The sequence below is a fragment of the Dendrobates tinctorius genome, unplaced genomic scaffold (genome assembly GCF_039654945.1).
Source record: "Dendrobates tinctorius isolate UK_male_01 unplaced genomic scaffold, ASM3965494v1 ptg000037l, whole genome shotgun sequence".
NCBI classification, from domain to species: domain Eukaryota; kingdom Metazoa; phylum Chordata; class Amphibia; order Anura; family Dendrobatidae; genus Dendrobates; species Dendrobates tinctorius.
The window spans coordinates 1200583-1228308 of NW_027361705.1; the positions used below are offsets into that span (position 1 = coordinate 1200583).

Here is a 27726-nt window from a genome sequence, read left to right on the forward strand (position 1 = left end):
GGGTGTGTGGGAAAGGTGGAATCCACCACATGAGAGGCTGTGTCAGAGGGAATGAGCCAGGTTTCGGTGATGGTGAAGAAGGAAAGTTTGTTAGTAATAAAAAGATCATGGATGAAGGAAAGTTTGTTGCAGACAGAGCGAGCGTTCCACAGAGCTCCCGTTAGTGGGACTGAGGAAGCTGGGGCCGGGCAAATGTGTATAAGGTTGGACTGGTTACAGAAAGTTGTGATTGGGCGTGGATGGGAGGTAGAAATGACTGTGGGAATGTGCTGAGGAGGACCAGGATTGGAGAGATATCGCTGGCAGTGAGGAGGAGCAGAGAGAGTGTTAGCAGGTGGGAGCAGGAGAGAGCATGAGGCGGCTGTCTGTGTTTGGAGACAGAGGATTGTATGTTGAGAAACAGATCTGAGCAAGAGGTGAGATAGATGGGGAGGATTGAAGAAGAGACGAACAGTTCCTTGCTTGGTGTAGGGATTAGAGGGGTTATTAGAAAGTGAAGGATTATAGGGGTCAGAGTGGAAACAAACAGAAACATTGTTTACAGTGACTCTTTCCAGTTACCTTTTGTTCCCTTCTGGGTCAATTCTGGATTAATTCATATATATTTGATAAGGATAGATGTAGCAGAGTTGGATAGGTGACGCAGGTGTTATGGTACTGCAGCACAGGACTGGGGTAGGAGGGGGGAAAACTGACCCTGCACTGCGACTAGGCTGATACCCTACGATGGAATGGGCGACCCATTCCTTGTGAATAGACTCACCGACGATCCTAGGTTAATCTCAAGCGAAGACCTATAGTTAGGGGGAAGGGGGTGCCTGAAAGATCTATGGACTGGGTACAAAAACAGGTCACCTCCTAATAGAAAACAAAGAGAAGGATGCAGAAACAAACTGAAAACAGAAACTAAGACTAGCACAACCAGAGGTCCCCAAACTGCACTAATTAAACACACAGAAGGCAAAGCAAAGCTCCAAGCCAGACTTCAAGTGGATTAACCCTGTTGTCCAGAAAGGAATGGAAGACAGATGCAGGTTAAGAAAGGGTGATACAATTGTGGTACTTGCAGGTACGCAGGATGCAGCGACGAGTCGCGAGATGGTTTGTTGCTTTTTATAATAACGTTTATAGGCCTAGAGGTAACTATCCTCAGTCACAGCCTGACCAACAAAAAGGGGTAACAAGGGCTGCCCTCGCAGGGGCTCTATGCAAGCAAACACAAAACGGGGTAGAACACGACTACGTCCGGCAATAGTCGTCACTATAGGGCCACGGTATGGCCGACTACATGTCCGTAATTATATAGTCAACTTAGCTGTCCAGACGTCCCTCGCCGTTCGGTTTGGTGATCTTTCGGCGTAGTAGTCGCTGGGCACAGTTGCTGAGGCGTTGGCGAAGTCTTCGCGTTCTCCGGCGCGCCGATGACACTGGAGCCCCACAGGCCCCGACGGAGTCCTTGGACGGATGGGCCGCAACCCCCGGACTGGGGCAAGCAGCAGCGATGTGAGGTGGCGGATGACAGGCCACCTGCGCAGCTAACGGCTGCGACGGGGAGTCCGCGGTCAGCAGAGGCTCGGCCCCTGCTGCGGACTGGAGCGGGACAGTGGTGGCTGCCGATGGCACTGTACTTGCCGTGGCCACTGGTGAGAGCTGGACGGCTGCGGGTGGCGGGGAGTGGGCCGTAGCCGCGAGCTGGAACGAGACGGCCGCGGGCGACCGCGGGTAGGCCGCAGCCGCGGACTGAGGTGAGGCGGCAGCGGTCGCGGGTCGAACTGGGGCTGCAGTGGCCACGGGCTGGGCAGCAAGTCTCGGAGGATCGCCTTGGCGCCGTCCCTCTGGAGTCATCAGTGAGCGTCTTCCCTGGCACTGGTAAGTCGCTCTAGCCTTTAGTCGCTCCCGCAGTCTCCTGCTGCCTCTGTCCCGTTGAGCCGACTCATCGTTCCAGGAATTCCCCGCCTCCTTTATATTGGTCCCTCCCCCAGCCCATCTATCTGTCACAACAGTCCGTTCCCGAACTCTGTCCCCCGGTGACAGTTTCCCCCGGAACCCAGGTGACGGTCCCTTTGGTTCCGTCGCGGACACTCTCTCCCACACTCCCCCACCCTGTATGCTCGCCAGTCCTCAGGCGAGAGCTTTAGTAGATTCGAGTTAGTCTTTGGAGACGACAGTTCTTGTCGCCATACGAACTGGTCGTGTTCGTAAAGTTCAGGGGGTTTGCCAGATGTTGACCGCTCGGAGCGTCTAAGTTCGACCGGGGTGGAGCTTTCTGGGGTGGTGGATGGTGGTGGGTTGGTCGATTCTGGCAGGCTAACTGGGTCTGCTGCAATGTCATTACTTGGAGGGCCCACGGATGTGGATGGGAAGTCCTCTTCGTCATCCAGGTCCCAGACCGTTGACGGGGGGTCGGAGACCTGAGTGAACGGCTCGGGTCGCATGGGATCAGTGGACGCACAGGGGCGCAGCATATTTCGGTGCACAGTACGAGTGAGAGGTACACCGTCTCTTTCCGACTGTATTTCATACACAGGCCCGTCGGGGCTTATCCGGCGCAACACTCGGCGTACCGATTGTTGGGAGGTGGTTCTCCTCCCACCGTGGTTCTAACTTGTTTTGGGGGCGTTGATCTAGTACGAGTACCCGATCCCCAGCCTGGAAGTCAATTGGTGGGGGCAGCACTCCCCCCGGGTGTTCTAGATCCTGGAGCTTCATATGGACGATTCGGTGGAGGGTCTGCAGCCGGTGCCGGTGGTTTTGGACCCACGAGGATACTCCGGTCCAGTGTAGAGGTTCCTACGGGTTTAACTCCACTTCCGTGATTCCTTTGCCTTCCTGTCCAAACAGCAATGAGTAGGGGGTGTAACCAGTCACCCGGCGCACCCGGTTATTATATACCCACACCAGCTCAGGGACGTATTCAGGCCAGCGGGCCTTTCGGTCGCTCTTCAAGGTACGCAGCATTTGGATTAGTGTCTGATTGAATCGTTCGCAGGCTCCGTTTCCCTGCGGGTAGTATGGTTGCGCGGGAGGTTCAGCAAACTTCTTCCACAGCAGCGTGCAAGCGTGGATGGTACACTATCTGCTGCAGCCATTGCAAAGTCTTTTGAGCACCAAAGTGAGCCCCCTTCTCATGGGCTTCCTGAGCCAGTTGGCTGAGATGGGTTCCGGGCACGATTACCTGCCATATTGTAGCTGACGTTGTTCATTCCCTTTTTGATGACTAGCTTTTCCCATTGGCGCAGCATCAGCAACATATCCTGGGTCAAAGTCTGTCTCTGTGAGCCAGTGGGCAATTTGCCGGTGGCCACCCATCGGCGCAGGAGTCCAAGCTCTCCATCCTCTTGTTGCTGCTGAATCCACTTGTCGAGTGGCTGTTCTAATATTCCCCCTAAGGGTCCCAGATGGGGCGCTTCTTGCGCGTTGGCAGTAAGCACAGCGGTGGTGAGGGTGAACGGCGTCTCTTCCCCTTCTGATTCGTCATCTCAATTCCTCACTGGGGTGGTGTGTCGGATTCTGGTGAGTGCGTCAGCGTGCACGTTTTCAGCTCCCCATTTGTAGATGATCTTGTAGTTGAACTTGGCCATCCAAGCCACCCACCGCTGCTCTAGGGCCCCCAGTTTGGCATTCTCCAAATGGGCTAACGGGTTGTTATCCATTCACACCATGACTTCGGAGCCCGCCATGTACTCTGCAAACCGCTCCGTCATTGCCCACACCACCGCTAGGAGCTCGAGCTTAAAGGAGCTGTAATTGTCTGGGTTGCGTTCGGAGTCGTGCAGCGACCGGCTACCATAGGCGATCACTTTCTCCAAGCCGTCCTGCACCTGTGACAACACAGCTCCTAGTCCCTGGAGGCTCCCATCGGTATGCAGGATGAACGGTAGCAAGAAATCCGCATATGCCAATACCGGGGCGTCTGAGAGTGCAGCTTTGAGATCTTGAAATGCATCCTCTTGCGGTTGTTGCCACTGGACCTTCCGTCCATTCGCCCCGGCTGGAGCCCCCTTCAGCAGGTCCTGCAGGGCTGAGAGTGCAAAATTCTTCACGAACCAACAATAGTAGCCGGCCAACCCCAGGAAGGCCCGCAAGTCTGTCACTGTCTCGGGGGTAGGCCACCCCAGGATGGCAGCAACCTTTTCCAGGGATGGTCTGACACCCTCCGCCGAGACGGTATGCCCCAGATATTCAATTTGGGTGCGGATCAGGTGGCATTTCTGGGGCTTCACCTTTAACCCGTACTTCTGCAGCCGGCGGAGCACCTGCCCCAACCGCCGCAGGTGGTCCTCCAACGTGGCGGAATAGATGATAATATCGCCCAGGTATATCAACATGGCTTCAAAGTTGAGGTCTCCTAGACACCGCTCCATCAACCGCTGGAAGGTTCCTGGGGCGTTGGCCAGCCCGAACGGCATCCGATTAAACTCAAACAGTCCCATGGGAAGGATAAATGCCGTCTTGGCTCTGTCTTCCTCCGGCATCGGCACCTGCCAGTATTCACTGGCCAGGTCTAGAGTTGAGAAGTACGTTGTGTTCCCCAAGGCGGACAGAGATTCTTCTATGCGGGGCAGTGGATACGAGTCTTTGATGGTGCAGGCGTTCAACTTTCGATAGTCCACACAAAAACGCAGAGTGCCATCTTTTTTACAAACCAGGACAATAGGGGCTGCCCAAGGGCTCTGGCTTTCTCGTATGACCCCCTTCCGAAGCATTTGCGCTAATAGAGTTTTCACTTCACGGTATAGCTGCGGTGGTATTTGCCGATATTGCTCCCGGATGGGGGCTGCTCCTGCCATGGGAATCCCATGCGTGATGGCCATGGTACATCCGAAGTCATCCTCATGACTGGCGAAGACACTGTAATATTGTCCAAGAAGTGTTCATACCGTTACTGCCTGAGGATCTTCGGGTTGCACCTTCAACTGGACCGCGGGGTCCGGCAGCATCTCCTCCAAAGGCCTCACTAGTTTGGCCATCTCGGCCTGCGGCTTCAGGGCGATATCTTGGTCTTCCAGGTTGACACAACGCACCAGGACGGTCCCCTCCCGCACCGTGGCCAGGGAGCGGGCTACCAGTATGCCAGGGTGCAGGCGCTCCGAGTAACATGGTTCCACCTGCACCTCCACGCCCTCCAGTGGCATCGGGGCGTGGATCGGCAGGGCCACCACCATCTGCCCTGGAGGAAGCACGAGCAGGGGAGCCGCCGGCGTGACGACTTTGCCCAGCGCCTCACCCTCAAATAGAGTTGGTTCACTACAATACCCAGAAAGGTTATCAAAATTAGGTCTATTTACTCTAGAAAAGAGAAGACTTAGGGGAGACCTAATATATATGTACAAGTATATCAGAGGGCAATACAGAGATCTCTCCAATGAACTGTTTGTACCAAGTACTGTGACAAGAACAAGGGGACATTCTCTTCATTTGGAGGAAAGACAATTTCTGCACCAGCATAGAAGAGGGTTCTTCACGGTAAGAGCAGTGAGGCTCTGGAATTCTCTTCCTGAGGAAGTGGTTATGGCCAACTCACTGAATGAATTTAAGAAAGAAATGGATGCTTTTCTTGTAACAGTATAGAAGGTTACGAATAACATAATATTATAGGTAGATGGTTGACCCAGTTTAGGGGAAGGAATTTTTTTGTTTAACCAGCCAATGGATAGAATAATTAAAATATACCTTTTATTAATTTTTTTAAAATAAAGTGCAAGGTGCTCAAGTAACGTTAAACACAACAAAGAAGAACGCATAAATGAAAAAAGCTAGTATTGCCCATCGTTACTGAGTATCCCAATTATCAAGCATATTCATTGGGTATTTTAAATCAGTCCAGAACAACGAACCTCTTCCAAAGACATAAAAAATTCTCAAAATAGTCTCTAGGCTTATCATATCATAGCGTTGGCCGTTTTTATTGGAAACCGGTATCATGCCATCAGTATGTTCCCAAATATGGCGTACCCGTTTCCCTCTCCTCATCAGGAGTACTGTATACTACAGGGTACAATACTGCTATACAACATAAAACAGAACCACATAACCTCAGTTATTGCGTTCGCTGCGGGTTCTATGACACATACATAGTATATCAGATAGAAATGTATCAAGTTCTTTTATAGGACACTTGATACATTTCTATCTGATATACTATGTATGTGTCATAGAACCCGCAGCGAACGCAATAACTGAGGTTATGTGGTTCTGTTTTATGTTGTATAGCAGTATTGTACCCTGTAGTATACAGTACTCCTGATGAGGAGAGGGAAACGGGTATGCCATATTTGGGAACATACTGATGGCATGATACCGGTTTCCAATAAAAACGGCCAACGCTATGATATGATAAGCCTAGAGACTATTTTGAGAATTTTTTATGTCTTTGGAAGAGGTTCGTTGTTCTGGACTGATTTAAAATACCCAATGAATATGCTTGATAATTGGGATACTCAGTAACGATGGGCAATACTAGCTTTTTTCATTTATGCGTTCTTCTTTGTTGTGTTTAACGTTACTTGAGCACCTTGCACTTTATTTTAAAAAAATTAATAAAAGGTATATTTTAATTATTCTATCCATTGGCTGGTTAAACAATTTGGGAAGTGGATATCCTAGTGCTGTATATATATAGAAGGAATTTTTTTCCCTATGGAGAAAATTGGCTTCTACTCTGTGGGTTTTTTGAATACCCCAGGATCAACAATGCAGAACAGCTGCACTAAAAATAGGCTGAACTTGATGGACATAAGGTCTTCCTTCAGCCTTCAAAACTATGTTTCCCTCCTGGCACTCCTGGAGCACTCTCGCCTCCCACACCAACCGCTGGAAGACCTGCCCTTGGGCCGTGCGAGAACCCTAGTGGCTCAGAGTCTCTTGTGTGGGCTCATTGAGGAGGAGGTTGCCGAACTCTCGTAGTATGTTCATACCCAGAGTAACCGGATGTTTGCTGTTTGTGTCTCCCTGGGTCAGGACCACTCCCCGGCGGCCGAGTGATTTGCCTCTTAGCGAAATCTGCATCCAGACTACTCTGACGACAGGAATTGGTAGCTGGTTGGCGGCTACCAACTTTATCATGGTCCCCCACTGAGGTCTCACTGCCTCAGGAAAATGCTGCCGAAAATTAATCTCTGGCATGATTGTTACTTGCGATCCCGTATCTACTAGGCATCGTACGGCACGGCCTTCGATCTCTGCCCATACCACTGGGCACCGCGCGGCCAGGTCTTCATGACTTCCTCCTCCCCGTGTGGTGGGCTCCGGCTCCGGGCGGCGTCTCCACGGCTCAGGGTCTTCTGCTCTTCTTGGCCAGTGGGGCGGGTTCCCACTGGAGCGTGGACGCTCTCGGGCGGAGTGCCACAATCGTAACAGGCGAATGGTCACAGGGACCGACTTGGGTGAGGGCCGCGATGGTTCATGCCTCCTTCACCCGGCCCTGGCTGACTCCTTGTGGCCGCTTTCTTGGCTTCGAACAGTTCACCTTTAATACTCTGCATCTCTTGCGTCACCTCTTGTACACAGTGGGGTTCGCTTAGGGCGCTTACGGATGCTTCGATACTCCGAGCCATCCCCACAAGGACCGTCACCTCTTGCTCCTGTTCCCGAACCCCTGCCTCCTTCCCTATTTCTGAAAAGTTCAGATGTGGGTCCACTCGCACCAGCTCTCGCAGAGCCTGTCTTGTCAGGGTGTCTCGTAACCCGGTCACTAATAGGTCACATAATGTTACGTCCACGGTGCCCACACTGACTCCACCCTTTCTTTCAATGGCTAAAAACAGTTCCTGCAAAACTTTCATATACTGGGTCACTGTTTCCCCCTCTTTCTGCACGCGTCTAAACATCTGAGTTCTCACTTCCCCCACATCGGTCGGGTCCCCATAGGCCTCTTCTAAGATCTGTAGCACCCTGACGAAGGTGTTTCGCTGCCCCCAGGGCCTCAACATTATGGTATCTCGGGCTTCCCCATCCAACACCATCAGGGCCACTTCTGCCTCTAGGTCAGGGGTAAGCGGATGCATCCTAAATAATCCACGCATTCACTCCGTCCAATTCCACAGCATAGCATTGCTGCCGGAGAACCTGGGTAGATTGCTTAGCATAGCCCCAAAAGAAATGCTGGGCTGGGGGCCCTCGCTGTCTGCGCTCAGAGACTGCATCCTGCCGACTATGCCAAAATGTGGTACTTGCAGGTATGCAGGATGCAGTGACGAGTCGCAAGACGGTTTGGTGCTTTTATAATAACGTTTATAGGCCTAGAGGTAACTATCCTCAGTCACAGCCTGACCAAAAAAAAGGGGTAACAAGGGTTGCCCTCGCAGGGGCTCTACACAAGCAAACACAAAACGGGGTAGAACACGACTACGTCCGGCAATAGCCGGTCACTATAGGGCCGCGGTATGGCGGACTACGGGTCCGTAATTATATAGACAACTTAGCCGTCCAGACGTCCCTCGCCGTTCGGGTTGGTGGTCTTTCGGCGTAGTAGTCGTTGGGCCCAGTTGCTTAAGCGTTGGCGAAGTCTTCGCGCGCTCCGGCGCGCCAATGACACTGGAGCCCCACAGGCCCCGGCGGAGTCCTTGGACGGATGGGCCGGAACCCCCGGACTAGGGCAAACGGCAACGATGTGGGGTGGCGGATGACAGGCCACCTGCGCAGCTAACGGCTGCGAAGGGGAGTCCGCGGTCAGCAGAGGCTCGGCCCCTGCTGCGGACTGGAGCGGGACAGTGGTGGCCGCCGACGGCACTGTACTTGCCGCGGCCACTGGTGAGAGCTGGGCAGCTGAGGGTGGTGGGGAGCGGGCCACAGCTGCGAGCTGGAACGAGACGGCAGCGGCCGCGGGCGACCACGGGTAGGCCGCAGCCGCGGGCTCAGGTGAGGCGGCAGCGGCCGCGGGTCGAACTGGGGCCGCAGTGGCCACGGGCTGAGGCGGGGCAGCAAGTCTCGGAGGATCGCCTTGGCACCATCCCTCTGCAGTCTTCAGTGAGCATCTTCCCTGGCACTGGTAAGTCGTTCTAGCCTTTAGTCGCTCCCGCAGTCTCCTGTTGCCTCTGTCCCGGTCTGCTGACTCATCGTTCCGGGAATTCCCCACCTCCTTTATATTGGTCCCTCCCCCAGCCCATCTGTCTGTCACAATGGTCTGTCCCTGAACTCTGTCCTCCGGGGACAGTTTCCCCTGGAACCCAGGTGACGGTCCCCTTGGTTCCGACCCGGACACTCGATGGGGACCCTCTCTCCCACACAATCACCTGACCCAAGACAAATCCAGCACAAGGGGGAAAACAGCCAGAACACTACAAGAAAATTGCTGATAGAATCATAGAATCGTAGAGTTGGAAGCGACCTCCTGGGCCATCTGGTCCAAACCCCTGCTTAAAGCAGGATTCGCTAAATCATCCCAGACAGATATCTGTCCAGCCTCTGTTTGAAGACTTCCATTGAAGTAGAACTCACCACTTCTCGTGGCAGCCTGTTCCACTCATTGATCACTCTAACTGTCAAAAAGTTTTTTTCTAATATCTAATCTGTGTCTCCTCCCATTCAGTTTCATCCCATGATAGTCACAAACTGAACAGATTCTAACAGCAGGAAGAATTAGAGGACATAGGTGGGTGCAGTTTCAAAGCTTTACTCACAGTTTTTGTGTACACAAATACCCGCTTGGCGCTGAGTCCTCCAGGTGAGGGGTCCAGCAAACTCCCAGGCAGATGGAGAACACCTTTCCAGAACTCCCTTCAGTGTGTTCCTTTCTTGGCCATCTCCTTGTGCGTATTTCCTCCCTCCTGTCCAGCACCTTCACAAACAGTGTCCCAAGCCAGCAGACTCTGATCTTGTCAGGAATAACCACTAGGTCCCTGGATCCTATGTGCCTGCCTTTTCAGCGAATAATTGTGGATTTGGCTGTAGCACTTGCAATGCTCAGAGCCTCTGGTTGATCTAGCTGTGTCCGTTGTCCACTCCACTAGTTTTAGGGCCCGTCCCTATACTGCGACCTGATCCCTCCACCCGGCATGGAACGAGCCCCACGGACAGTATGGTCACTGCCCGTGCCTCTAGGATCCTTTCCCTCTTCAGGGAGCTTCCTTCTGTCCCTTTCCTTCCAAGCAGCTCCTCCTGACATGGAGCTGCTTCACACACGTCCTTCCATTTCCTCCCCTCAGGGTTGACTCCCTACTCAACTGTCTTCTCCCGCTCTCATCTTACTAGCTTCACCCCCCCAACACCCTTTAACACCCAGACAGGGTTGAGATAATCCTCCCGTAGGGTACATGCAGAAGCCCTGTGTGTTGGGTGCAGGTGTTAGAGTACTGTCAGGTGACTCCACCTTACCTGGGAAGTGGGATACCACACCTCTGAGTGAGGTGCAGTACCTCTGTGGTGACTGAACCCTCAGGGGTGCCACACACTGATATGTCGGAGGTAGTCCGTGCACGGCGCAGCACCTGTTAATCTAGGGACCCATTGAGAGGTTCACTATGACGTGGCAGTGGGCGTCATACAGTCTGATCAGAATCTTATACTACCTCACATTCAGTGGTGTAAATTTTTGCCTAGTGGTATTAGACCAATGTATGATTTTTGGATGTGCGCTCAATGTCGTTTTTACTACACGTATAACATATATGCATTCATATACACATTACACACATATACATGCATTATAAAATGACAAAATCATATAAATGTAATTTCTATACAAAATTGAGAGTCCTCAGTAGATCTTTGTTTTTTTTAATGTAATTTATTGAACGATAAAAATGACTAAGTAATATAATTCTTCAAGCTGTTATGATTATTGTGATAACAAATTTATATATTTTTTATATTTTAGTGGTTAAAACAATTCAGAACTTCTGAAAAATAAAATAGTTTTTGTGTTGTCATTTTCGGAGACCCACATATTTGTCTTCCACAGTGTAGCCACAACTCATTGGCAGAGATTACGATAGACACATTTGACTTCTCACATTACCTGTGCTGTCCCCATCTAACCCCGACCTACACAACCTCCTCAACCTCCTCATCCTGCCGATAACCCAATACTGAGCCGCTGCCATATGTGTCCCTATTACTTCACCTGATGTTTGGCACAATAACAGCACTACTTTTACTGGACCTGTGTGAGGCTTGTCTTTTGTGCCAAGCTGATGTTATTTATTGTTTGGATACATTTTAATATTCTGAGCCTAGTTCTGGCACCACAGATATTTGATGATCTTTGCTCTGACATCATGGTCCTGTATGAGGATGGTTCTGGTGCCATAAAGTATTTTTTAAACATAGTTCTCAGTTATTAGAAGGTGTTGGAGCTAAGCCTGTGACCCCTCATGTGGCAGACATATTGAGTCAGATTTACCAATATTGTCTTTGTTGTCAGTGAGTGATGAGCGAGTATACTCATTGCTCGGGTCTCCCCAAGCAAGCTCGGGTGGTCTCCAAGTATTTTGGTGTGCACGGAGATTTAGCTTTCGTCCCCTCAGCTGCATGATTTGCGACTACTAGACAACTTGAATACATGTGTTTGTTAGAGAATTCCCACATGTATTCAGCCTGTCTACAAGTCACAAATCATGCAGCTGAGACTAGGAAAACTAAATCTCTGAGCACACCAAAATACTCGGAGATCACCCGAGCAACGAGTATACTTGCCCATCACTATTGTCACTCACAAAGCTACTTTCAATTTACCAGAGCTGCTAAAAAAAACAAACGTTATGTGGTAATTGGTAGCCATAGGCAAAGGAGGCAGATTACTTCACAGACACTTAATGACACTTAAGCAATGCTTACTTTTGTAGATTGTCAGGGGTGCACACCTCCTCATCATAGAGACCTTCAGGATCCAGCAGCGTTCCTGTGACAGCAGAAATTCATGTACAATATGAGATGGCTGTAATATGAGGCTTAATCTAACATGGCTTCCTTATGCTTGGAAACACTTAATGCGGGCACCCACGATCTGGAACTAGCAGCGCATGTTTGCTGCATCCAGAGTGCTACCGTGTACTGACCGCAGGTTCACTGAACTGTGCAGATTCACTGCATCCAATACATTCTGTTGGTGAAATTTCGGTGGCGGAAACTAGTGTCTCCACAAGAGAAATAGACATGCTGCGGTTTAGAGAGACACGCCACATGTCCGTCTCCACAGGTGTCTAGAAATCTCATCCACTATGCTGTAACATGTGGACGCTGTGGGTTTGACGCTGCATAAATACGCAGTGTCCAACCCCCAGCAACTCTGAATCATGGGCGCGAACCCTCACAATGATGTAAAATTAGCTCAATGATTGACAAAGCAAATCTATTATTTCAGTCCAGTTTGGTCTAGAAACCAAGACTTTCATGCCTGTTCACTTAACACCTTTATGGCTGGGCAATTTTCTTTTTTTTTTTTGGAGGGTGGTTGCTTACATAGTGCAGTAAAAATCACCTGACAACATGATTCTCCATTTCAGTACAATTACGGTGACACCAAACTTGTATAGTTTTTATTCTTCTATATTTTAGTGCTCCAAAAAAAAATCACAACTTTGTAAAAAAAAAAAAAAAAAAAAAAGTCTGTTTCACCATTTTCTGAGACCCATTATTTTTTATTTTTACTTCAGTGGAGCAATTTGAGGGCTCATGTTTTGCAGAACAGATGACTTTATTGAAGCCATTACACATGACGTTTTGATAAACTTTTTGGTGCGCAAAACTGCGATTCTTGAGTTTCCATTCATGGCTTCTCTTTTATGTTTAACGCATGGGTTAAATAATGTAACATTCTGATAGAAAGGGTTTTCACATGGCGATAAGAGATGTTTATTGTCATATTTCTTTATTTTTTTAAAAGGGTGTGAAGGGGGGATTTAAATTTCTATAATTATTTTATTTCTTTAGAATTTTGTGTAACTTTTTGAAATTATTTTTATTTTATTTTTTAGTCCCTTTTAGTGGACTTGAAATCATTTGAATGCTTATGCTATATACTCCAATACTGGTCTATCGCAGTACTGTATATAACTAAATTCCTGTTCTTTTATGAAACCCTGTCATGGGCTGGATTTCATATAAAAACCAACATGGCGACCATGGGGGCCTTCAGCAGGTTTCTGGCTGCATGGTAACCATTGGCACCCTGTAATCTCATCATAGAGGTGCCAGTTGGTGTTGTGAACACTGCCTAGTTTGCCATTTAAATGCCACTGTCAGTGATGGACAGCAGCATTTACATGGTCAACAGCACAAATTGAAGGTAGCTCCAGCTGTTCCTGTTACAGGCTGTGTAAAACAGACTGCATCTCCCAAATATGGTGTGGGGTCAGTATCTTATCTCGCTCTATACATCTCCAGCAACAATATGATGTATCTTTACTTTATGTCATCGCAAAAAGGTTAAAGGGGTTATGCATCTGTAAGGGGGTTACAGAAGCTGTCCTGAACCCCCAAACGTGTCCCGGTTTAAAGTGTATAAATGTATATATTGTTGTCTCATAATATTGTAAAGATGTGTACAGAATGCTGCTATGTATATCTCTTCCTAAGGTTTGGTATAGAGAAAATGTAGTAGTGATATTAGGCCACTATATGGAGATATAATAGTGTACATAGTATAGGGTTCTAGTTTGATAGAAAGTAAATAGTTAGCATAGGAGGAGTTATCTGAGGTGTAAGGCAGGAATATTTCCAGGTTAGAGTGAGTCAGGGCTCAGCACCCCTCAACGTTTAAGGAAGAGCCCAGCCATCAAGAATCAATGGGCCAACTTAGCTGCAGATAAAGCAGCGGCAGCAGCTACAGAAACTTGGGCTACAGAAGAAGTTACTGCAGCACACCATTGCAGGTCGCTCACCATGTGCAGGTTATTGCCTGGGCTGATGCCCTCAGATCTGGGGCAAAACGGCTGAGGGAACACTCATATGCAATGAGGCTGGCCAGAGAAGATGCTGAAGAGCCTGTGGAAATGGTCCCACCCAGGAACGTGCAGTGTGACAAGGAGAGGAGTGCAGGGAAAGATGAAGTAACGTGTAACGTACAAGCTGTCGATCATGTTTTAACGAATCTGGATGTGCTGCGAAGGCATGAAAGTAAAGTTTTACGTTTTGAGTTGCACCTGGACTCTGTTTATTCAGAAGCAGCCGGAGGTGACCTTAAAGAATGGAGAAAATGCCCTGACGGCACAGGGGACAGAGAGGCAAGTAAGCTGACAATGAAGCATGATTTTTATGTATTGGAAGGCCAGGGCACACAAGGCCAGATAAACTCAGACATGACTACGGCCCTGGCTGATGTCTACACAGCACATATATAAAATGTGTGAGGGGCTGCGACTCACAGAATCCTAACAATGTGTAATGTAAGCCACTGTCTCTGCGCTCCCAATGAATTCATACATAAGACTACTAAGAGAGGTAGAAAGTAAAGTGGTCAGCATTAGTGATGAGCGAACGTGCTCTCATAAGGTGTTATCCACACACGCTCGTGTGTTGAGTGTCTTCGGCATGCACGAATAATATATGTGACTCACCGAGACTGCGAGCCTTGCTGCTGTTTGACAGCCGTAATGTTAGGCGTCGGGTTCCTGCAGCGGCACAGCAGGAATCCAGTGCCTCACATTCAGCAGTCTCCCATTCTCCATCAACCACAGAGGAGCTTGCTCAGCAGCCCCGTCGTTCCCGATGCTCTGCTCAGACCAGCTCTGTGGGACTGGTTGTTGCTGCCACCTCTGGGCCAGCAATAGCAATGCTGGCTGCTCAACAGCAAGCCACTCCAGAGGCTGTCTTTCCGACGCTCCACTGAGCATGCTCACGAGACGATCTCCCATTGGAGATCGGGAGTCACATGCACAGGTCCTTCTCCAGATCTGATTGGTTCATCTCAGGGATCTGAAAGCTTCCGGAAGGTCCCGGCTATAAAAGGTTTGCATGGCTGCTTGGCCATCCGCTAGTATAGACTCTAGTTGTTACCTGTGTGAATGATGATGGATGCATGGACTTGCAAATGACTCATTAAGATTCCCCTCCCTCTGATATTACGTGTGTGGATAGGAAACTAGTGATAGAGTCAGCGCTAGTCAGTGGCAAGCTACAGGCCACAGTGCATATCATCCACAGTACTAGCATCCGACAGTGTGCCTGCTACTGGGCATTGTCGTACAGCGGCAGTGTCTGTCGCCGCGCTGCAGTCAGCAGTACTTCTTGGCGTCCGTGGTTGCGACGCCACACGAACGGTAGGTCTAGAAGGACACTGATCCTGTGTCTTGGGCCCGAGTCCTGTGACCACATACCGTGCGTGGAATCTGCAGAGACCTGTGAGTTCAACAGGCTCAGCATTTGTGTTTAACGCTTCGGCGCCTCTGTGAAGTAACAGAGTCCGCCCAGTGCACACCAGGTGACGTTCAACCTGCGTGCGTTATACCGCCATATTGGGCATCTGCCATTACATAGCAGCAACGTAACACCTTCTGCACGGTGGACCCTGGGCGGCGAACGCACTTACTATTATTTATTATTTAGTGCGTTCCGCCGTGCCTAACATTATACTAGCGCCAGAGTCTGGCAAGTAATGGCGGACCAGCAGCAGCTACGGCAGTACATTCAGCAGCTGGAGGGTAGGTTGGCGGCTCTCGAGAGTTCCACCTCAGCTGCGAATGCTACAGTAGCCGCTGCCCAGGCAGTCGCAGAGGCTGTCTCGCGTGCGTCCACGTCTGCGCTGACAATATCCCGCCTCCCGTTGCCCGATAAATTTTCTGGTGACAGCGCCACCTGTAGGGGTTTCGTGAGCCAGTGCCCAATCCAGCTCGAGTTAGTGGCCGTGCGATTCCCTACAGAGCGGGCTAAGGTGGGGTTTATCGTCTCCCTCCTGTCGGGCAGGGCGTTAAAATGGGCCACGCCATTGTGGGAGCGTGGTGACCCCGTGGTTCTGAGCGCCGCTCAGTTTCTAATGTCCCTTAAACAGGTCTTTTTGGGGCCCCCGGTCACTCACGACACCTCTCTCCAGTTACTTGCATTAACACAGGGATCCCTTTCGGTCAGCCAGTACGCCGTCCGTTTCCGGACACTGGCTTCCAAGCTGGAGTGGCCTGATAAGACACTTGTCCCTGTGTTCTGGAGAGGTTTGGCGGAGCATGTCAAGGATGCTCTAGCTACCAGGGAGGTTCCCGTAAGTCTGGAGGAGCTGATTGCTATTTCCACCCGCATTGATCTCCGTTTTTCAATTGCCCATCAGGGTGGTCAACGGTTTGACCTTACCGTCCCAGATTACCCACCAGACAGCACCCCTTAGGCTCTCAATCCCACCATCTCACCAAAAGACGCTGTCCCTGCTCATTATGCCAGAGGGCATCGACCAGGTGCTCCTCGGAATTCCCTGGCTCTGCTGCCATTCCCCCCATATAGAGTGGTCCTCGGGGAGAATACTGGGATGGAGCCAGGACTGTGTGGGAAGGTGCATGGGGGCAGCATCCAAGTAGCCTCTGCGGAGGTGCCCACGGATCTTTCCGCGCCCCCCATTGAGAATCTGAGGACCGTGGCTCCGGTCGCTCTCGAGTCAGTGCTGCCGGGCAAGACCTTTGTCCCTCCTCGCCTGCGGCCAAGGGGTCTCACGTGGGCACACACGTCCAGAGTGGGTGGTTACTTTGGCTACAAGCGGACCACAGAACTCCTGGCAAGGTCTTATTGGTGGCCGCACAGGGCTTGGGACACGAAAGAATACATTCAGGCATGCGCCTCTTGTGCTCGGAACAGGTCCTCTAAGCAGAGGTCGGCTGGGTTACAGTATCCCTTGCCGGTAGTAGACCGGGCAGTGGAGGCTCGCGACATTTGCGATCGCACTCAGCATGCCATTCTAGCCTCTAAGGAGAGGATGAGGGCGCCCACCGACACACATCGGCTCCCTGCTCCAACTTTTGCCCCTGGCGACTTAGTGTGGCTCTCTGCCCGAAATATCAGGCTGCGGGTCGAGTCCACCAAGTTCACGCCGCGATACATTGGTCCCTTCAAAATCCTCTGGCGGATCAGCTCGGTGGTCTATCGTTTGGCTCTTCCACCACACTTGGCCATCTCTGATGCGTTCCACATGTCCCTTCTCAAACCTGTTCACATGTACAGGTTTTCCGAGTCACCTGCCGGGACATCAGACTTATCTTCAGACAAGTTTGAGGTCAACGCCATTGTGGGACACAGGGTGGTGCGTGGCAAAAAGTTTTATTTGGTGGATTGGAAGGCTCAGAGGGGAGGAGGCCCTAGGAGGGGGGGTAATGTTAGGCATCGGGTTCCTGCAGCGGCACACCAGGAATCCAAATCCTCACATTCAGCGGTCTCCCATTCTCCATCGACCGCAGAGGAGCTTGCTCAGCAGCTCCATCGTTCCCGACGCTCTGCTCAGACAAGCTCTGTGGATCTGGCTGTTGCTGTCACCTCTGGGCCAGCAATAGCAACGCTGGCTGCTCAGCAGCAAGCCACTCAAAAGGCTAAGTCCTTCTGTCGCTCCACTGAGCATGCTCACGAGACGATCTCCCATTGGAGATCGGGAGTCACATGCACAGGTCCTTCTCCAGATCTGATTGGTCCATCTCAGGGATCTGGAAGCTTCCGGAAGGTCCCGGCTATAAAAGGTTTGCATGGCCGCTTGGCCATGCGCTAGTATAGACTCTAGTTGCTACCTGTGTGAATGATGATGGATGCATGGACTTGCAAATGACTCATTAAGATTCCCCTCCCTCTGATATTAAGTGTGTGGATAGGGAACTAGTGATAGAGTCAGCGCCAGTCAGTGGTAAGCTACAGGCCACAGTGCATATCATCCACAGTACTAGCGTCCGACAGTGTGCCTGCTACCGGGCATTGTCGTACAGCGGCAGTGTCTGTCACCATGCTGCAGTCAGCAGTACTTCTTGGTGTCCACGGTTTCGATGCCGCACGCACGGTAGGTCTAGAGGGACGCTGATCCTGTGTTTTGGGCCCGAGTCCTGTGACCATATATCGTGTGTGCAATCCACTGAGACCTGTGAAGTAACAGAGTCCGCCCAGTGCACACCAGGTGACGCTCAACCCGCGTGCGTTATAGCGCCATATTGGGCATCTGCCATTGCATAGCAGTAGCGTAACACCTTCTGCACGGTGGACCCCAGGCGGCGAACGCACTTACTATTATTTATTATTTAGTGCGTTCCGCCATCCCTAACAGTAACGCATGCAGGGATTGCCTGTCTGATGGCCGTGAGCCATGCTCACAGAATGTGAGCAACATGTGCAGTATGTGAACAACATGTTCACAGAATGAACAGGAAACTTGATTGGAAATAGTCATACACAACTCTTTGTATATTTTATTACAATGCTATTAATTTGCTATGTGTCCAGACTATATCTCCATTTACCTCCTATATTATGAAAAGGAATACTGATGATTTTTTAAGTCAGATCATACAGAAACCCTGAGAAACAGAATTGAGGCAAGCACCACCAGATTCTATGTTACTGAAGTGTCCTCTAGGAGAATATGGCACCATAGAGCAGCATATGAAGCGTCCATCTCAACACATTCTGAGAAACATCAATTCCATAGTATAGACCCCATCACAGTGATCAAAATAAAAAAAAATGTAAATCAAACCCCCCTTTATCATTCCCTTAGTTAGGTAAAAATAATAAAATAAAAAGTTTTTTTTTCCATTAGGGTTAGGGCTAGGGTCAGGGTTATGGTTGTGTTTATAGCTAGGGTTAGGGTTGGGGTTAGGGTGGTGTTGTGGTTAGGGCTATGGTTATGGTTAGGTGTGTGTTGGGGTTAGGGTTGGGATTAGGGCTGTGTTAGGGTTGGAGTTAGAATTGGGGGGTTTCCACTGTTTAGGTACATCAGGGAGTCTCCAAATGCGCCCGCCATTGATTCCAGCCAATTTTGCGTTCAAAAAGTCAAACTGTGCTACCTCCTTTCTGAGCCCAGCCATGCACCCAAACAGTGGCTTTTTTCCTTCCACATTGCTTTAGTTTTCGTGAAACACCTGAAGGTTTAATAAACTTCCTGAATGTGGTTTTGTGCACCTTGAGTGGTGCAGTTTTTAGAACGGTGACACTTTTGGGTATTTTCTGTTATATTGACCCCCCCCCAAAACTCTCTTCAAATGTGAGGTGGTCGGTAAAAAAAATGGTTTTGTAAATTTTGCTGGGAAAACTAGAAATTGCTTGGCAAAATTAATCCTTATAAAGTCATAAAAAAATATATGTTTCCAAAATTGTGCTGATGTAAAGTAGACATGTGGGAAATGTTATTTATTGTGGTAAGAATTTTGTATCACACCACTCTGATTTAAGGGCACAAAAATTAAAAGTTTGAAAATTGCAAAAATTGACCCCCCCCCCCCCCCCCCCCCCCAAAACGCTCTTCAAATGTGAGGTGGTCGGTAAAAAAAATGGTTTTGTAAATTTTGCTGGAAAAACTAGAAATTGCTGGGCAAAATTAATTCTTATAAAGTCCTAAAAAAAAAAAATATGTTTCCAAAATTGTGCTGATGTAAACTAGACATGTGGGAAATGTTATTTATTATAGTAAGTATTTTGTATCACACCACTCTGATTTAAGGGCACAAAAATTAAAAATTTAAAAATTGCAAAAATGTTCAAATTTTTTTACAAATTTCCATTTTTTTTCATAAATAAACACAAGTTATATTGAAGAAATTTTAACAACAACATGAAGTACAATATGTCACGAAAAAACAATCTCTGAATCAGTGGGATCCGTTGAAGTGGCCCAGGAGCTATAACTTCATAATTTGACAGTGGTCAGAATTGTAAAAATTGGCTTGGTCATTAGGTACCAAATTGGCTCTGTCACTAAGGGGTTAAGAGAGTAGGCGAAATCAAGAGACTCACAGCAAGAAGTACAAGGCAGTAAGAAGAGCAATTACTTATTGCAAATTTAAAAACTATGTACATAAAGTTTAATTAGGCACGATTTTTCTTTCTTTTCATAAAGTGAGAACCTTTCAAAATGTTGCAACTGTGGCTGTACGTAAAGCTCATAATGTCAAATTCTCTAGATGTATCTCGTGTCTAGTGTCTTCCTTGCACAATTACTATCACTAAATCTGCTGCGATATAGCAAAGCTCCTACTAACATGCGTTTTTTCAAGCATCAACTCATCACATATCTTTTTCGCTTTATATTGTTACTTGCAGTACTCAGTACTGCCTGCAGATGGCACTGGTGGTAAATAGTTATCATATCTTTGGCAAACAGCTCTCACCTATTGCCCAAGGCTTCTCTTCTCCAGGGCCCAGCCTGCATGGATCCTTATAATGTGTAAACAGTGTATGCTGCTGCTCCAGCTTATCTTCTGCATGGGAACAAATAGCGTGTTATTAAGACTGTGTGATGTGTCTGTCATCTCCAGAGTCCATCCAATTTATATTACTCTTTGTCTCTTCAGAGAGGAAGAGGACTAGAACTCTAGTGCCACCTATTGGAAGTAGCAATCCTAAAAGCCAATGTCGACCCTTTAACGAGCCTTATTATATGACTTAGGATAAAAGCCAAAACCAGAATCTCAATTTGCAGACACTGTGTTTCGGGGTACTGCCCCTCATCAGTGCAAAGTGTGAGACTGACATGCTAAGCATGCTGAGATGAGGAGACTTAAAGCCACAATGCTCCTCTGGGAAATATGCAAATTGTCTCTTCAGAGAGGAAGAGGACTAGAACTCTAGTGCCACCTATTGGAAGTAGCAATGCTAAAAGCCAATGTCGACCCTTTAACGAGCCTTATTACATGACTTAGGATATCGGTCAGATGCCTCTCACACAGCCAAACCAGATCTCACACTTTGCACTGATGAGGGGCAGTACCCCAAAACACAGTGTCTGCTAATTGAGATTCTGGTTTTGGCTTTTATCCTAAGTCATGTGGCAAGGCTTGTTAAAGGGTCGACATTGGCTTTTAGGATTGCTACTTCCAATAGGTGGCACTAGAGTACTAGTCCTCTTCCTCTCTGAAGACACAATTTGCATATTTCCCAGAGGAGCATTGCAGCTTTGTCTCCTCATCTCGGCATGCTTAGCGTGTCATTCTCCACAAGGAGAAACGATACTTCTTGGATATCTTTTATATCTCTTATTTTAAAATGCTCTTGACAGAGCACCTAGCCACTTTACTCTGCACTACAGCTCCTACACAATATACATTGGCGGGACCTAAAACCATTCCCTAAATATCGGAATTGCACAGCACGGCAAATTCGCTGTCAGTCTTATGGATGTAATCTGTTATTGTATCACTCTCGCCTGTACCTGCTCCAGTGTCGCTCTCCTCCACTGTCAGACGTCACCTCTCTGATCCTGTGGGTGGCGCTGACAGTCTAGTGATGATGGGTGGACAAAATAAAGTGGTTAAAACCAGACAATCCTTAAAGGGGTTTTCCCAAGAAGAAAGTTAATTTTAATCAATAGATCTTGGAATATTGCGTCCTCCCCTGCCCAGGAGCTGTGGTATGATCAGACCATGTTCCTGCATGGTCAGACACGGCCATTACACAGTACACAGCAGGGGAACATTTACAAGATTATTTCAGCACAGGAACATTTTATTTACTCACATTCAATTGTGGAAATTATTTTTCTTCAGGGATCTCCTGATTAAAATGTGTTTTGCTTGTGGGAAAATCCCTTTAACACCTGCTATGTGGACCATGGAAGCTCAGTCAGAGTTGACGGCTTATTAAAATAATTTATTAGCACACTAACAGTGAATGTTTCTTTATTATGCATTGCTTATATAACACTATCATATTCCGCTGCACTTTACAGACATTATCATTGCTGTCACCAATGAGACTTGCAATCTAAATTCCCTATCAATTCAAAGAAAGCCTAGATGAACGGCACCAAGGCTCTAATCCACCAGCAACAAGTCGAGGATCAATCACAGGCACACAGTGTGTAAAACACTGCTGGGAATAATGGTGCTCAGCATCAGAAAAAACATGCTAAATTTGTAAAAGAAGGAAAAGGATGCAGCACTCACCCAGATTTGCAGTGCAGTGTTTCTTTATTCAACCATTAAAGGTCACACAATAAAGGACGGGCAGATAACATGAGGCATGCGGGGAAAAAAGACGGATAACAGCCGTTTTGCGTACACAGACGCTTCAACAGGTCCAAGTCCTGTACCTGTTGAAGCGTCTGTGTACGCGAAACGGCTGTCGTCCGTCTTTTTTCCCCGCATGCCTCATGTTATCTGCCCGTCCTTTATTGTGTGACCTTTAATGGTTGAATAAAGAAACACTGCACTGCAAATCTGGGTGAGTGCCGCATCTTTTTCCTTCTTTTATAAATTCCCTATCAGTATGCCTTTGGAGTGTGGGAGGAAACTGGAGGAAACCCCTACAAACTCCTTGCAGATGTTGTACTTAATCATGAACTACACGATTGTGATTGTGCTGTATGTAGTATTATGGCAATAATGAGGCAATGTATCATCAGAACTAATAAATGTAAGAAAGAGCTGTTTGGTTTGTCAAGGGGAGTCTAGTACCCTACATTACTCAGCATTGAAATTGCAACACTAAGTGGGAAAAGTTGTGGAATTATGGAAGTCACAGGATGGATAGACATGCTAATGATATTCAAATGTTCAAAAAATGGAAATAAAATTTACAAAATATCTCAATCTATTTAATAAGAGGGCCACATACAGAAATCCCTGCATTTACACACTTTGTCTGCTATCAATAAAGTAATTAATGGTTGCCTGAGGAATGTTGGTTTCTGCTGAATGTACTTGACAACTAAAATCATCAAGATCCTCTGCTTGCAGCTCCCTTTGTAATTGTTGACTGTGACGCCAAGTCACTTCTCACGGACAAGCTGTGAGGTGAGGAAATCAAGGAGGCTGAGGCCAAAAGACAGGAGGGTACATCAAAGAGGGATAAGACAAATGGATAGTCAGAGGCAAAGTCTGAATCAGGTAACTAAGGTCAGAGTGTCAAAAGGCAAAAGGGGTAATCCATCAGATAGTCCAAAGGCAAATTCAAGGTCTGGCAACAAAAATCAGAAAATCAGAAACAAGAGCAAACACACAACAGGTAAGGCTACAACTGACAATGTTCTGTTCTTTGATAGCCAGCTAAATATCTAGGTAATCACCCTAAATGGGTGACACCTTGAGTAAACCCCACAAGCCCGGCAAGATTGGACAGCTGGCTGTCATACACAATAGTGACAGCCCAGCATGCCCTTAACTCAGATTGGGTTTTCACTCACAATACAAGCCCATCATGCTTTTAATACTATAGGGTGCCTCAGCTGTCACTCATAGCATCCTTAGGACACCATGAATGGTGAAATTGTGTCACTGACCATGCCGTCCCAGATGAGCTCAATGGGAGACAAGTCTGGAGATGCTGCAGGCCATGCTAGCATGTTTAGGCCATGTAGGCTCCTCATAGTAGCACAAGCAACATGTCGCCTAGTGTTGTGGTGTTAAAAACGGTTCCTTGGACACTTTGAAGAAATTGACATGTGAAAGGTTTCTTGACCCAATCAATATAATGCCGAATTGTTAGTGTACCTGGAATGAAGACAAGAGGGGTGCGGATACAGTACATTATTCCACCCCATATCATAATCCTGAGAGTTGGACCAGTGAGACGCTCCTTTATGATGGCCTTGCCATGTGATGTCCAGACCAATTTCATGCTATCATTGCGTCTAAGACAAAAGTGTATAGACCTCCATTCCAGGCTCTGTTGCCATCTTGCCCTGCACCATGATAGTATTCGATAGTGGTGGTATGATGTCAATAGTTGGACATTGAGTTGCTGTAAAAATGTTGTTTCCATTTTTCTTCATTTGTATATTATTAATATGTCTATCGATCCTATGATTTCCATAATTCCATGATTTTTCTCTCTTGGTGCTGTAATTTCAGTGTTGAGGAATATATTATCAATTCTTGTTGCATATGCGCATTGCTCTTTCTATGATTGTGGAACCAGAGGAAAGACATCATACTCCAACCATAATCCATTGGCTGTTACTAATCAGTCACAATTGCCAGAAATACCTGTCAAATTCATTTGATTTTTTTTTCCTTTCTTGTACCAAAAGATGGCAAAATATATCCCATTCACTTTGAAATCAATTTTCCTAAAAAAAAACCCCTCTGTAGTCATGGTAACAGCCAAGAAAATGTTACATATAAAGATTTAATCCAAACAATTGAAGGTCACAGATGATAAAACTGATTACACTGATGTAAATAGTGATTATCTCATCTGTGACTATTCTATGTATACCTTTTATTAATGTTTTATCCTGTAATTACTGTTTCACTATGCTATAGCTGTTTCATAAAAAATATCAGTGTTATGGCAAATCTAAATATTCCATGTGTGATGGGTTCCAGGACACACTGCTTCTAGTTGATAAGCTTTAAACACATTCATAAGGGCGAGCGTTCTTATGTGTAGAATACGACTTCACTTCTGAACTCCTACCTGATGAGCAGTTGTCAAAGTTGAGGTCTCCGCAGATTACATCAAAGGCCACCAGCTCGTCAGGATTTGCAGCACTGGAGGAGGAGGTAGATTTGCGAAATTCTGACATCCACTCCAGGAGCGAGTCGAGCTGCTCACATCGGATCATTGCATCCCCTACGAAGAAAGAACAAGTCTTAATTCCCATGTCAACGTGATCTGCAAAGTATAACTCAATTTTAGTGAAAATGAAATCACTAATAGTAATAAGGGTAAAAGTGAAAAATTCACCATGTGAATTACCAACAATATCATGCCTTATTTTGTCAAAGAGGTACTGGAAAAAAAAAATAGGCAGGGGGCTCATTGGCCAGAATGTAGCATCAATGTAGGTGGAGGAAGGTAGGGAGATGTGGTGGATTCTTGCTCATCGTTTGACTGCGTATTGGACACAATAACCAGTTGTACATGAAGTGCAAGCCCTCAATGTGCAGCCACTTTTGTCGGGCTTTCTAAAAATCCAAGTAGCATCCAATCACTGAAAAGAATGGGAAAATAAGGCCAGACTAGCTCTATCCTTTTCTCATAATGACAGCAGAAGTAAAAAAGAATCCATGAATATTAAAAATATTGGTCTCAAATAACAATGTGTTTCTTCTAGACTAACTGGACATGATGATGGTCTCATTTGAGATCAATCATTTTGAGAGCTTTCAGGACTTCTTCTGCTATTCTTCTATTTAGAATCATAGAATCGTAGAGTTGGAAGGGACCTCCTGGGCCATCTGGTCCAACCGCCTGCTCAAAGCAGGATTCGCTAAATCATCCCAGTCAGATGTCTGTCCAGCCTCTGTTTGAAGACTTCCATTGAAGGAGAACTCACCACTTCTCATGGCAGCCTGTTCCACTCATTGATCACTCTAACTGTCAAAAAGTTTTTTCTAATCTGTGTCTCCTCCCATTCAGTTTCATCCCATTGCTTCTAGTCTTTCCTTGTGCAAATGAGAATAAAGTTGATCCTTCTACAATGTGACAGCCCTTGAGATATTTGTAGACAGCTATTAAGTCTCCTCTCAGTCTTCTCTTTTGCAAACTAAACATTCCCAAATCCTGCAACCTTTCCTCATAAGACAGGGTTTTCAGACCGGTCACCATTCTGGTCGCTCTTTTCTGAACTTGCTCCAGTTTGTTGATGTCTTTTTTAAAATGTGGTGCCCAAAACTGGACACAATATTCCAGATGTCTGACCGAAGAGGAGTAGCGGGAAATAATGACTTCACGTGATCTAGACTGTATGCTTCTGTTAATACATCCTAGAATTGCATTTGCCTTTTTTGCTGCTGCATCACACTGTTGACTCATATTCAGTCTGTGATCTATTAGTATACCCAAGTCTTTTTCACATGTGCTGTCACTTAGCCCTATTCCTCCCATTTTATATATGCTTTTTTCATTTTTATTGCCCAGATGTAGTACTTTGCATTTCTCCCTTTTAAAAACCATTCTATTTGTTTAGGCTTCATTTGTTTAGCTATATTGGTGAAACTTTTTAATAAATTATTTAAGAGTGTAGCACCCATAGAGCCGGTTACCTCCCTAGAATACAGAACTAGAATTAGTAACATCACTTGATCTAATGTCTAAATAGCGTCTTCACAATGGGAAGAGAAGAAGGTCTCTGGCATGACATATAGGAGGCAACAACCGTAGAAGCCAAAATTGACCATTTAAAGAGCCATTGCCACCTCACTTGATCTGATGAAGTGACGTCACTGAAAGAGAGTTCTGCCAATCAAAAGAGAAGCTTCAGTCAAACCCAACTCCTGCTGCGTTCACTGGATATGAGCAAATCGCATTGTGCAACTCCGGTTCATAATCCAGGTCATTGTAATCTGGATGTGGACAAATTTCCTGGAGTTTTCGGGTTCCAGGCACAGCATTTGATGACGGCTGTGCAGAGGTGATATTTTGCCAACCCGGCTAATCATAAGCTGAGCATGTGATCCTCGAGGGAAAGGAATTTCATACAGGTCCTGTCCATGGTAAGAGAGCACTGACCCGGACTGTGGAACAATGTTGCGCAAAGTGATTCGTTCATCTCTAGTCTCCACTTCTGCACAAAATATTGTGATGTAATGTTCATACTTGAATATTTTTTTCTTTGGTCCCTCTCTCACATTCTTCATATTCCGGTTTCCCTCAAGCACAGACAGCATAGGGAAAACATATGATGATGAGATACAGTGGAGCACAGTCTACCGCTATACAACAATAGTGCGCTCTGCTGTGCTGATGTTAGAAGCCGCTCCACCTGCTGAATTTACAATCATCTCTCTTGTCATCTGCATCTGTAGCCTCTTTTTCTTACAGGCATTATTGAACAAATGATAAGTTATTCTTTTATTCCGCTGTTCTGACATTTCTCTTACTCCTCCCCAAGGTTTCCAAAAGTGAAGAAAGGATATTGCAACTATTATGAGTGTTGCCAACAGTGTTTTTCAGTCTCGCTGAAGACTATAATTGCCTGGTTATACAATCTTTATATACTGTCCCCTATAGGAAAGAAAACTAAAAAAAAAAAAAAAAAGGTGATAATTCCTTAAAGGAATCATATAATGAACAAATGGTTTCACTGAATTTGAAAAGAAGACTTGGGTGAAGAAAAGCACCAAAGGATTCACCAACTATAAGCTGATGACAGGTGGTCCCATTGGTGGGTCCCCCGATGAGTAGCTGGAATATGTAGAGGAGCCCAGCAGCATGTGTTCATGTCAGCGATAAAGTCTTTGTATCTGAACCCCAGTTTAGGTAATACATGAAGTTGCTAGGGGACTGCTATACCAAAAACATTTGTAATAACTTATTTTCTGACTCCACTAACAACATTAAAGAATATTAGGGATCTACAAATATAGCAGCTCTCTCCACTGTACTTATAGAGGACTATTTGTGAGTGCACTAATGAGGAAAGATAGCAAACCTATGTGGTCCAACCATTACTGCCATACAAAAGCCACTCCACGATATTACTGCTGATGTCATTGTCTAACATAAGACCCCATGCTACTTGCTTCATCGGGACCATACACAGCTCCAAAACTTAGCATTGAGCCTTAGTTAACGTCAGTGCTTTTGCTTCATGAGCATCAATCTTATCATTCACTGATCATATTTCAAAATGTGAACTCAAACAATGTCACAGAGTCGGGCGAGAAATGTAAATACATGTCTGTAATATCCCAACACAATCCAAACACTGCACCCTGGCTCTGCATGACCTCCTCTCCA

The 27726-nt window shown here is 47.0% G+C and overlaps 1 protein-coding gene across 7 annotated transcripts in view; it reads right to left on the reverse strand.

Annotated features, from left to right (window-relative positions):
- LOC141088011 (sphingomyelin phosphodiesterase 3-like) overlaps positions 1 to 27726 on the reverse strand; it is an 854992-nt gene that overhangs the window by 11440 nt on the left and 815826 nt on the right. For all 7 annotated transcript variants that reach the window (XM_073573854.1, XM_073573852.1, XM_073573848.1 and 4 more), the window contains 3 exons: positions 24460 to 24615; positions 20214 to 20303; positions 11776 to 11839 (listed from right to left, as the gene is read on the reverse strand). In XM_073573854.1, the coding sequence (XP_073429955.1) occupies positions 11776 to 11839; positions 20214 to 20303; positions 24460 to 24615 (310 nt within the window). The remainder of the gene's footprint in view (positions 1 to 11775; positions 11840 to 20213; positions 20304 to 24459; positions 24616 to 27726) is intronic.